The 12,566-nt window shown below is 57.4% G+C and overlaps 1 protein-coding gene across 1 annotated transcript in view; it reads right to left on the minus strand.

Annotated features, from left to right (window-relative positions):
• The window catches only part of Hexd (hexosaminidase D), a 28,019-nt gene that overhangs the window by 14,251 nt on the left and 1,202 nt on the right, over nucleotides 1-12,566 (minus strand). The window contains exons 2-3 of the mRNA XM_047543975.1: nucleotides 12,249-12,383; nucleotides 1,503-1,612 (exon numbers count right to left, since the gene is read on the minus strand). Of these exons, the coding sequence (XP_047399931.1) occupies nucleotides 1,503-1,612; nucleotides 12,249-12,383 (245 nt within the window). The remainder of the gene's footprint in view (nucleotides 1-1,502; nucleotides 1,613-12,248; nucleotides 12,384-12,566) is intronic.

Consider the following 12,566-nt stretch of genomic DNA (forward strand, 5'->3'; position numbering starts at 1 on the left):
TGCCACCTGTGCAATTTGCACATTTCTATCTTCCTACCAGTCCTAGTTTTTGTTGCAGATACAGAATTGTCAGTGCTATTATCAAGAAACAGAAGAGGCTTTGACATTGCAACAGCCGTGATCACTGCCACCACAGTCCTTGCAGTAGCAGCATTGACACAACCACAACAACGATCATTCGGCCGAGAATGCAGTTGCAGCCTTACAGACCATAGAGACTCTATCAGAGAATGGACTCATTATAAGAACAAGTGGACACCTTGCAAGAACTTTTGGGACTGGGATGCGTTTATTCCCTGAGAGCTGCTTTGTGTTACCCATATTGTAACTCTATTGGGATGTATATTGTTTCTGTATTTAATATGGCTATAAGGTTCCTCTTCTGTTTATAGATTTGTCAAACAGTGGACAAGCTTAGGAGCTATGGTGGTACTCCTCTGCCTTGGCCTCCTTCTCTTCATTCGTTTTAGCATGCATCTGCAAGCTAGCCAATAGAGAGATCAAATTATTTTTCATCAAGCCATGACCGCCCTAAAGGCCGACAGCCCCCCATTAGTATGGCTCTTGATGCTGGATCGGTAGTCAAGGACGGGTAATGAAGGAGGTGGCTGTGTACTGACCTAAGACAGGAGCTGCAGCATGCTCTGCAGGCTCTGATGATGGGTAAGGACATATGCTGACCACTCAGCCTAAGACAGACACGGTCCCGAGCCTTAGTTTAATATTAAAGAAGGGGGATCTGTGGGGTTTTCCGGGAACCCCAGCCTCGGGCGTGGTCAAGATGGCGCCTGACGCTGAGCCGGAGGCGGCCAGCTATACAGTAAACAACCAGCGAATTCCAATAATTGGCTAGTTAATGATGTGACTAGAGCATGCCCCCCCTCGTGCACCCGTCCTGTGCCTGCAGCTGTCCGCGTTTATCTCGTGTACTCTCCCCTGATTGACTGAAGTGTATATAAGTCTGGTGGGTGGGAGAGTAGGGGGAGAAGCTGAGGAAGGGACGGAAGAAGCGGAAGAACCGGCGGCGACGACGGCGGCCGCGGCAGCAGCGGGAGCGGAGCTGGAAGGAGGAAGTACGCGGGAGTGGAAGGAGCTGGGAAAAGGAAAGCTGAAAGTGCGAAGAAGTTAGGGGTAAGAGAAGCGTAGGAAAGAACCTGTGCACAATAAACTTCCAAAGCTTCAGACGTTTGCCGTGTCTCTCTCTGTGGCCAGAGGGGACGCGACACCAGCCCACGGCATTCGGCACTCAGGCGGCAGAGGCCAGAGTGGGACCCACCTGCACTTGGCAGCTCTTCTCCACAAGGTCATGGTGGGTGCCCATGTGCGCTTTAAAATGTCCTTGAATTCTCTTCAGGTCTTATTTTACAATGTGCTCATTTTATTATCAGTTCTTATAATTAAGGACATGCATTTATAAAGACAGAAAAGGGACATGCCCACACAGTTGGGACTCCTGACCATCCCGCCCAGCTGGGCTTTCCCGGTAGGCTGCCTGGTCGTACCTGTATGCGTGCGTGGCCCTCAGCAGCCTCAGGTGGCCCTCGTAGGGAAACATGTCTTCATACTCAATGAGGAGGCCGTTCGCTCCAAGCGCATGGAACAGAGGAAAAATCTGGGGGAGACAGGGGTGGGGGGCGGAGTGTAATGAAGTGACCATCGGATTGAAAGGCAACTTCCACATGGCATGGACACTTCCCTTTCTGTCTAGCCTTGGAGACAGGTGGGAGTTGATACTTCCACTTCTCCTGGAAATGTTGAATATACAATGTGTCCTCATGCCAAATCAAACCCTCACCTAGGGGCGTGTCCATTGTGAACAGGAAGGGAGATGTACTGTGGACAGAACCGCCACCCAGCAGCAGTTAACTCTTGGAGCTTAGCTGGGGAGCAGGGCTCAGGCATCAGGCACAGACAGAGAGAGCAGAGGAGCCAGGCCCCAGGGATCTGGAGGCAAGAGGAACTGAGGGCTCTGAAGAACTGGAGGTTGGCACCCTCCCTGGGCCTCCCAAGACCTCTGCCTCCATGCCAAGCAGCAGGCCCCGTCCTCAAGGACAAAGCTGGTCTTCCCAGCCTGCCCCAAGGGGCCCTGCAGGGTCTGGATGGTCACATGGTCACCAGTCTCCAGGTGAGGGCCGTGGCCATGGCTGCTGTGCCCTGTAACATTCCCGGGGGTCACTGCTCATGCGCTCCCCTCCCAGGCATGGGACGGCCTGAAGCATGCTGGGTCCAAACAGGGAGCAGTTTGGGGCTAAAATTAGCGGCAGAAAATTCATAAAGTATGTCATCAGTGACTGTCGCTCATGGGAGGGGCAGGCCAGCTGGACAAGCCACCAGCCCAGGACCCTCATGGGGATGAGTGGTGTTCTGCACTGCCCTCCTTCCCCACAGGCCCTCCCAATGTGTGCCCTGCAGAGGGCTTCCTTACAGAACGGGACACACACAAGCACAAGGACACTGCACAGGCCTGTGTCCCCACTGCGGCCACACTCTGCCAGCACACTTCAGCTGAACCCCACCCTTCTTTTTGGCTGGAGTACTTTAAGGCAAATCCTGGACAACAGCTCCTCAGCTGTAATGACTTCAGTTTGTATCTGATAAAGACTTAAACCATGATGCGATCATCCCACCTAAACAAGCTGTTTTTGTTTTGGTACCGGGGATTGAACCCAGGGACGCATGTCCACTGAGCCACATCCCCAGCCCTTTTATATATTTCATTTAGAGATGGGGTCTTATGGAGTTGCTTCGGGTCTCACTAAGTTGCTGAGGCTGGCTTTGAACTTGTGATCCTCCTGCCTCAGCCTCCCAAGCCACTGGGAACAAATAGTTAATTCCTCAATATCATTCACACTTAAATTTTCCTGTTTCAAAAACTTTTTTTTTGCAGTGCTGGGGATTGAACCCAGGGCCTTATGCTTGCAAGGCAAGCACTCTACCCATTGAGCTATATCCCCAGCCCCTGTTTCAAAACTTTAAAAAAATTTTTGATGATACTGGGAATTGAATCCAGGGTGCTTTACCACTGAGCCATATCCCCAGCCCTTTTTATTTTGAGACAGGGTCTCCTAAGTTGCTGAGGCTGGCCTCAAACTCATGATCCTCCTTCCTCAGCCTCCGGAGTTGCTGGGATCACAGGTATGCACCACAATGTCCAACTCTTAAAACTTTACCTTAAGCATCTGAAGCAGATGCATACAGTTCTTTGAGTGGAACTTTCAGAGTTTGCTTCTTTGTTTAATAGCACCTACAACTATTTTCCTTTTTTGTTGAACTTGAAATTTACTTATGGAAGACACCAAGTCGCTTGTTCCACGTGGCTTCCAATGTTATGGATCTGACTGCCCGTGTTCTCCAGGGGCCCTGAGCTGGCCGCTACGTGCAGAGCTGGGCTTGCAGGCCTGAAGTCCTCGAGGTGCCCCACAGGGCTGGCCAGCACCTCTCCATGAGCAGCTTCCACAGCTGCAAGCTGTGTGGCCTCAGGAAGCCCTGACTGACTGCTCTTGGGGGCAGGTGCTAACTTCAAATGCTGCTCGTCTGGGTCCATTAGCCAGGATTCTTTGAGGGGGAATTTCTTCCCAGTAGGTACCTGGTGACCAGGTCCTGAGGTCACAGCTTCTCACCACGTCTTGGCAATCTGAGCTTGTTCTTTAATAAACCTTTTGGCAATGAGGACGGAACCCAGAGGTGCCTTACCACTGAGCCACACACTGAGCCCTTTTTAAGACAGGGCCTTGCTAAGTTGCCCAACTTTTGATTTCCTGCCCCTGCACCTGAATCACTGGGTTTACAGGTGAGTGCCATTTTTCATTTTCTTAATAACTGGTAAGTTTACTGTGCCAAGCAACTTTTGTTGCTATGACCAAAATACCTGACAAAAACAACTTAGAGGGGGAAAAGTATATTCTGACTCAGTTTCAGAGGTCTAGTCCATGGTCAGCAAACTCCATTGCTCTGGGCCTGAGTGGGGGTAGAACATTAAGGTGGAATGTTTGGTTGGGGAAAGCTTCTCTCAGTTCCTGGTGGCCAGTGTCTGGGAACAGAGAGAAGGAGAAGCCAGGGGACAAGATAAAGTTCCCTGGGCAACCCCAGTAACCCTGTTCCTCCAGCCACATTCCTACAGTTACTGTTCACTATAGTAGGGCATTCAAATGACTAATCAATCAAAAGGATGAATGCACTGATTAGACACAGTTCTCATAATCCAATCGCTTCCCTCATGACATAGGAGCTGGACACCAGTGCTGACCCTCCTCTCTGAGGCAGGAGCTGGACACCAGTGCTGATCCTCATCTGAGGCAGGAGCTGGACACCTGTGTTGACCCTCCTAGGTGAGGCAAGAGCTGGACACCAGTGTTGACCCTCCTATGTGAGGCAGGAGCTGGACACCAGTGTTGACCCTCCCATGTGAGGCAGGAGCTGGACACCTGTGCTGACCCTCCTCTGTGAGGCAGGAGCTGGACACCTGTGCTGACCCTCCTCTGTGAGGCAGGAGCTGGGACACCAATGTTGACCCTCCTATGTGAGGCAGGAGCTGGACACCAGTGTTGACCCTCCCATGTGAGGCAGGAGCTGGACACCAGTGTTGACCCTCCTCTGTGAGGCAGGAGCTGGGACACCAGTGCGGATCCTCATCTGAGGCAGGAGCTGGACACCTGTGCTGACCCTCCTCTGTGAGGCAGGAGCTGGACACCTGTGCTGACCCTCCTCTGTGAGGCAGGAGCTGGACACCTGTGCTGACCCTCCTCTGAGGCAGGAGCTGGACACCAGTGCTGACCCTCCTCTGTGAGGCAGGAGCTGGGACACCTGTGCTGACCCTCCTCTGTGAGGCAGGAGATGGACACCTGTGCTGACCCTCCTCTGTGAGGCAGGAGCTGGACACCTGTGCTGACCCTCCTCTGTGAGGCAGGAGATGGACACCTGTGCTGACCCTCCTCTGTGAGGCAGGAGCTGGACACCAGTGCTGATCCTCCCGTGTGAGGCAGGAGCTGGACACCAGTGCTGACCCTCCTCTGTGAGGCAGGAGTTGGACACCAGTGCTGACCCTCCTCTGTGAGGCAGGAGATGGGACACCAGTGCTGACCCTCCTCTGAGGCAGGAGCTGGACACCTGTGCTGACCCTCCTCTGAGGCAGGAGCTGGACACCTGTGTTGACCCTCCTCTGTGAGGCAGGAGCTGGACACCAGTGCTGACCCTCCCGTGTGAGGGAGGAGCTGGACACCAGTGCTGACCCTCCTCTGTGAGGCAGGAGTTGGACACCAGTGCTGACCCTCCTCTGTGAGGCAGAAGCTGGACACCTGTGCTGACCCTCCTCTGAGGCAGGAGCTGGACACCAGTGCTGACCCTCCTCTGTGAGGCAGGAGCTGGACAGCAGTGCTGACCTCCTCTGAGGCAGGAGCTGGACACCAGTGCTGACCCTCCTCTGTGAGGCAGGAGCTGGACACCAGTGCTGACCCTCCCGTGTGAGGGAGGAGCTGGACACAAGTGCTGACCATCCTCTGTGAGGCAGGAGTTGGACACCAGTGCTGACCCTCCTCTGTGAGGCAGAAGCTGGACACCTGTGCTGACCCTCCTCTGAGGCAGGAGCTGGACACCAGTGCTGACCCTCCTCTGTGAGGCAGGAGCTGGACAGCAGTGCTGACCTCCTCTGAGGCAGGAGCTGGACACCAGTGCTGACCCTCCTCTGTGAGGCAGGAGCTGGACACCTGTGCTGACCCTCCTCTGTGAGGCAGGAGCTGGACACCTGTGCTGACCCTCCTCTGAGGCAGGAGCTGGACACCTGTGCTGACCCTCCTCTGTGAGGCAGGAGCTGGACACCTGTGCTGACCCTCCCATGTGAGGCAGGAGCTGGACACCTGTGCTGACCCTCCTATGTGAGGCAGGAGCTGGACACCTGTGCTGACCCTCCTCTGTGAGGCAGGAGCTGGACACCTGTGCTGAGCCTCCTCTGAGGCAGGAGCTGGACACCAGTGCTGACCCTCCTCTGTGAGGCAGGAGCTGGGACACCTGTGCTGACCCTCCTCTGAGGCAGGAGCTGGACACCTGTGCTGACCCTCCTCTGTGAGGCAGGAGCTGGACACCTGTGCTGACCCTCCTCTGAGGCAGGAGCTGGACACCTGTGCTGACCCTCCTCTGAGGCAGGAGCTGGGACACCAGTGCTGACCCTCCTCTGAGGCAGGAGCTGGACACCTGTGCTGACCCTCCTCTGAGGCAGGAGCTGGGAACCAGTGCTGACCCTCCTCTGAGGCAGGAGCTGGACAACTGTGCTGACCCTCCCCTGAAAGGCAGGAGCTGGACACCAGTGTTGACCCTCCTCTGAGGCTGGAGCTGGACACCTGTGCTGACCCTCCTCTGAGGCAGGAGCTGGACACCTGTGCTGACCCTCCTGTGTGAGGCAGGAGCTGGACACCAGTGCTGACCCTCCTCTGAGGCAGGAGCTGGACACCTGTGCTGACCCTCCTCTGTGAGGCAGGAGCTGGGACACCAGTGCTGACCCTCCTCTGAGGCAGGAGCTGGACACCTGTGCTTACCCTCCTATGTGAGGCAGGAGCTGGACACCAGTGCTGACCCTCCTTGAGGCAGGAGCTGGACACCTGTGCTGACCCTCCTCTGTGAGGCAGGAGCTGGGACACCAGTGCTGATCCTCCTCTGAGGCAGGAGCTGGACACCAGTGCTGACCCTCCTCTGTGAGGCAGGAGCTGGACACCAGTGCTGACCCTCCTCTGTGAGGCAGGAGCTGGACAGCAGTGCTGACCTCCTCTGAGGCAGGAGCTGGACACCTGTGCTGACCCTCCTCTGAGGCAGGAGCTGGACACCTGTGCTGACCCTCCTCTGAGGCAGGAGCTGGACACCTGTGCTGACCCTCCTCTGTGAGGCAGGAGCTGGACACCTGTGCTGATCCTCCTCTGTGAGGCAGGAGCTGGACACCTGTGCTGACCCTCCTCTGTGAGGCAGGAGCTGGGACATCAGTGCTGACCCTCCTCTGAGGCAGGAGCTGGACACCTGTGCTGACCCTCCTCTGAGGCAGGAGCTGGACACCAGTGTTGACCCTCCTCTGTGAGGCAGGAGCTGGACACCTGTGCTGACCCTCCCATGTGAGGCAGGAGCTGGACACCTGTGCTGACCCTCCTCTGTGAGGCAGGAGCTGGGACACCTGTGCTGACCCTCCTCTGTGAGGCAGGAGCTGGACACCTGTGCTGACCCTCCTCTGTGAGGCAGGAGCTGGACACCTGTGCTGACCCTTCTGTGAGGCAGGAGCTGGACACCTGTGCTGACCCTCCTCTGAGGCAGGAGCTGGACACCTGTGCTGACCCTCCTCTGTGAGGCAGGAGCTGGACACCTGTGCTGACCCTCCCATGTGAGGCAGGAGCTGGACACCTGTGCTGACCCTCCTCTGTGAGGCAGGAGCTGGACACCTGTGCTGACCCTCCTCTGTGAGGCAGGAGCTGGACACCTGTACTGACCCTTCTCTGTGAGGCAGGAGTTGGGACACCTGTGCTGACCCTCCTCTGTGAGGCAGGAGCTGGACACCAGTGCTGACCCTCCTCTGTGAGGCAGGAGCTGGACACCAGTGCTGACCCTCCTCTGTGAGGCAGGAGCTGGGACACCTGTGCTGACCCTCCTCTGTGAGGCAGGAGCTGGACACCTGTGCTTACCCTCCTATGTGAGGCAGGAGCTGGACACCTGTGCTGACCCTCCTGTGTGAGGCAGGAGCTGGACACCAGTGCTGACCCTCCTCTGAGGCAGGAGCTGGACACCAGTGCTGACCCTCCTCTGAGGCAGGAGCTGGACACCAGTGCTGACCCTCCTCTGAGGCAGGAGCTGGGACACCTGTGCTGACCCTCCTCTGAGGCAGGAACTGGACACCAGTGCTGACCCTCCTCTGAGGCAGGAGTTGGGACACCTGTGTTGACCCTCCTGTGTGAGGCAGGAGCTGGACACCAGTGCTGACCCTCCTATGTGAGGCAGGAGCTGGGACACCAGTACTGACCCTCCTCTGAGGCAGGAGCTGGGACACCTGTGTTGACCCTCCTCTGTGAGGCAGGAGCTGGACACCAGTGCTGACCCTCCTCTGAGGCAGGAGCTGGACACCAGTGCTGACCCTCCTCTGAGGCAGGAGCTGGACACCAGTGCTGACCCTCCTCTGTGAGGCAGGAGCTGGACACCAGTGCTGACCCTCCTCTGAGGCAGGAGCTGGATACCAGTGCTGACCCTCCTCTGTGAGGCAGGAGCTGGACACCTGTGCTGACCCTCCTCTGTGAGGCAGGAGCTGGACACCAGTGCTGACCCTCCTCTGAGGCAGGAGCTGGACACCAGTGCTGACCCTCCTCTGAGGCAGGAGCTGGGACACCAGTGCTGACCCTCCTCTGAGGCAGGAGCTGGGACACCTGTGCTGACCCTCCCATGTGAGGCTGGAGCTGGACACCTGTGCTAACCCTCCTCTGAGGCAGGAGCTGGACACCAGTGCTGACCCTCCTCTGTGAGGCAGGAGCTGGACACCAGTGCTGACCCTCCCATGTGAGGCAGGAGCTGGACACCTGTGCTGACCCTCCTCTGTGAGGCAGGAGCTGGACACCTGTGCTGACCCTCCTCTGTGAGGCAGGAGCTGGACACCTGTGCTGACCCTCCTCTGAGGCAGGAACTGGACACCAGTGCTGACCCTCCTCTGAGGCAGGAGCTGGGACACCTGTGCTGACCCTCCTCTGAGGCAGGAGCTGGGACACCTGTGTTGACCCTCCTCTGTGAGGCAGGAGTTGGACACCTGTGTTGACCCTCCTCTGTGAGGCAGGAGTTGGACACCAGTGCTGACCCTCCTCTGAGGCAGGAGCTGGGACACCAGTGCTGACCCTCCTCTGAGGCAGGAGCTGGACACCTGTGCTGACCCTCCCATGTGAGGCAGGAGCTGGACACCTGTGCTGACCCTCCCATGTGAGGCAGGAGCTGGACACCAGTGCTGACCCTCCTCTGTGAGGCAGGAGCTGGACAGCAGTGCTGACCCTCCTCTGAGGCAGGAGCTGGACACCAGTGCTGACCCTCCTCTGTGAGGCAGGAGCTGGACACCTGTGCTGACCCTCCTCTGTGAGGCAGGAGCTGGACACCTGTGCTGACCCTCCTCTGTGAGGCAGGAGCTGGACACCTGTGCTGACCCTCCTCTGTGAGGCAGGAGCTGGACACCTGTGCTGACCCTCCTCTGTGAGGCAGGAGCTGGACACCAGTGCTGACCCTCCCATGTGAGGCAGGAGCTGGACACCTGTGCTGACCCTCCTCTGTGAGGCAGGAGCTGGACACCTGTGCTGACCCTCCTCTGTGAGGCAGGAGCTGGACACCTGTGCTGACCCTCCTCTGAGGCAGGAGCTGGACACCTGTGCTGACCCTCCTCTGAGGCAGGAACTGGACACCAGTGCTGACCCTCCTCTGAGGCAGGAACTGGACACCAGTGCTGACCCTCCTCTGAGGCAGGAGCTGGGACACCTGTGCTGACCCTCCTCTGAGGCAGGAGCTGGGACACCTGTGTTGACCCTCCTCTGTGAGGCAGGAGTTGGACACCTGTGTTGACCCTCCTCTGTGAGGCAGGAGTTGGACACCAGTGCTGACCCTCCTCTGTGAGGCAGGAGCTGGACACCAGTGCTGACCCTCCTCTGAGGCAGGAGCTGGACACCTGTGCTGACCCTCCCATGTGAGGCAGGAGCTGGACACCTGTGCTGACCCTCCCATGTGAGGCAGGAGCTGGACACCAGTGCTGACCCTCCTCTGTGAGGCAGGAGCTGGACACCTGTGCTGACCCTCCCATGTGAGGCAGGAGCTGGACACCTGTGCTGACCCTCCTCTGTGAGGCAGGAGCTGGACACCTGTGCTGACCCTCCTCTGTGAGGCAGGAGCTGGACACCAGTGCTGACCCTCCTCTGAGGCAGGAGCTGGGACACCAGTGCTGACCCTCCTCTGAGGCAGGAGCTGGGACACCTGTGCTGACCCTCCCATGTGAGGCTGGAGCTGGACACCTGTGCTAACCCTCCTCTGAGGCAGGAGCTGGACACCAGTGCTGACCCTCCTCTGTGAGGCAGGAGCTGGACACCAGTGCTGACCCTCCCATGTGAGGCAGGAGCTGGACACCTGTGCTGACCCTCCTCTGTGAGGCAGGAGCTGGACACCTGTGCTGACCCTCCTCTGTGAGGCAGGAGCTGGACACCTGTGCTGACCCTCCTCTGAGGCAGGAGCTGGACACCTGTGCTGACCCTCCTCTGAGGCAGGAACTGGACACCAGTGCTGACCCTCCTCTGAGGCAGGAACTGGACACCAGTGCTGACCCTCCTCTGAGGCAGGAGCTGGGACACCTGTGCTGACCCTCCTCTGAGGCAGGAGCTGGGACACCTGTGTTGACCCTCCTCTGTGAGGCAGGAGTTGGACACCTGTGTTGACCCTCCTCTGTGAGGCAGGAGTTGGACACCAGTGCTGACCCTCCTCTGAGGCAGGAGCTGGGACACCAGTGCTGACCCTCCTCTGAGGCAGGAGCTGGACACCTGTGCTGACCCTCCCATGTGAGGCAGGAGCTGGACACCTGTGCTGACCCTCCCATGTGAGGCAGGAGCTGGACACCAGTGCTGACCCTCCTCTGTGAGGCAGGAGCTGGACACCTGTGCTGACCCTCCCCTGTGAGGCAGGAGCTGGACACCTGTGCTGACCCTCCTCTGTGAGGCAGGAGCTGGACACCTGTGCTGACCCTCCTCTGTGAGGCAGGAGCTGGACACCTGTGCTGACCCTCCCCTGTGAGGCAGGAGCTGGACACCAGTGCTAACACGCTCCCTGGCTGCCGTGGTCGTGTCATCTGAAGCGTCCCTGGTGGACGGCCTGCCCTGCTCACGTGAGGCTCGGGTGTTGTCCTCCCTCAGAAGCCCGCCGAGCTGCAGTTCCCAGCGTGCTATGTCCGTGCCCCGACCTCCTGGGAGTGTTGCAGAAGGACGCCGTCACAGGCTGTGCAGCCTCCCTTCATGGGAAGCCCGTCCCACCCGTGGACTGGGCTGGCCTCAGAACCGCAGCCCACACTGAGGTAGCCCGGCTGGGGAACTTGGCAGCACTGCCCTGAGACATGGTGCTGAAAGCCGGCCAGACATGTGAGCAAGGCCCCAGGTGACTCTGGGTGTTACAGGTCTGCAGCACACGAGGGAGCCCAGCTCAGACTGGCCGAACCACCCATCGGAGCGCGGACACGCTGGGCCGCAGGCTGTTGCCCTTGACCTGCCTGGGGCTCCAGTGATGAGCAAGCTGACCCTCATGGCCTCTGTCTCGCGCCTTCGCTTCTGTCACAGAGCTGTCAGTCTCCTCGTGTGGGATCTTCTCTTTCTTTCGTCTGTTTCAGGCGCTGACCTGCCTGGGGCTTCTGCTCCCAGCTGCTTCCGTGCCTCAGTTCTCGTCACGACTCACTCCTGAGCAACACGCCATCTCTGCACAGAGCCCCGGGACTAGCAGTGGTGTTTCTGGGCTGTTTGATTCATGCTGTCCTTCCCGGCTTCCACCACTCGTCACTTCTGTCTTCCTTGCTTGGAATGGTCCTGGTCTCTTCAGGTCTTCATTCGCTGTCACGGGCTGCTTGGGTGGCCACCCTCTCCTAGGTCTTCATGTGTTTACGGGGCCTTCTCTGCTGCTCAATTTATTTATTTATTTATTTATTTTTGCAGGGGCAGGGTACCAGGGATTGCTCAGGGACACTCAACCACTGAGCCACATCCCCAGCCCTATTTTGTATTTTATTTAGAGACAGGGTCTCACTGAGTGGCTTAGGGCCTTGCTGTTGCTGAGGCTGACTTTGAACTTGTGATCCTCCTTCCTCAGCCTCCTGAGCTGCTGGGACTACAGGTGTGTGCCACCATGCCTGTCTTCTGCTGTTTGATTTTTTTTTTTTTTTTCTGCTTTTTGATTTTAAGAGCAGGTTCTTGCATCTGGGATGGAGACAGCTCCTTCCAGGTCCCTCTCCACCACAGCTGTGTGGCTACTTCTTCAGCACTCCATCTCTGCTGGCTCTGGGCCCCCTCCCTTAATCTGAACCTTCTCTCTCCTTCACCCTTACTGTACTGCATAGTTGGGATACTTTTCCCAACATTTTGTCCTTACTATGTGGCTCTGTCCTTTTGGGAAAAAGTTCTATTGTGTATCTGAGAGCCTCATGGCCTTCCTAAGCCCCTATGGCCTCTTTGAGTCTTTTTGCACAGCTGGGAATTCTTTCCCTGACATTTCTAGAGGTAAAAGGGAGTGCTTACCTCTGAGAAGTAGGAGACCCTGGGCGGAGCTCCTTTGAGGTCCAGATGTACTAATCTCATCTTAAAGGGCATGGGGCCTGACATCTCAGAATGTGTGTGAGCTTCTACAACAGGACCTTGTGTCTGGATGTCTTCCTGGTAAAGAAAAGCTGAGCTATAAATAGGAGCAGAGGCTTCCCCACCCCTTCTCTCACACTGTTTCAGTTTTGTTTTCGGCCAGTTCTGCCTTATTACCTTAGAGAAAACTCATGTCACTAACATGAAAATAAATGGAGAAGTCTGTCTTTCCAATACAGAGACTTCTGCTATTTGTGACTT

This window comes from Sciurus carolinensis, chromosome 3, assembly GCF_902686445.1.
Source record: "Sciurus carolinensis chromosome 3, mSciCar1.2, whole genome shotgun sequence".
NCBI classification, from domain to species: Eukaryota; Metazoa; Chordata; class Mammalia; order Rodentia; family Sciuridae; genus Sciurus; species Sciurus carolinensis.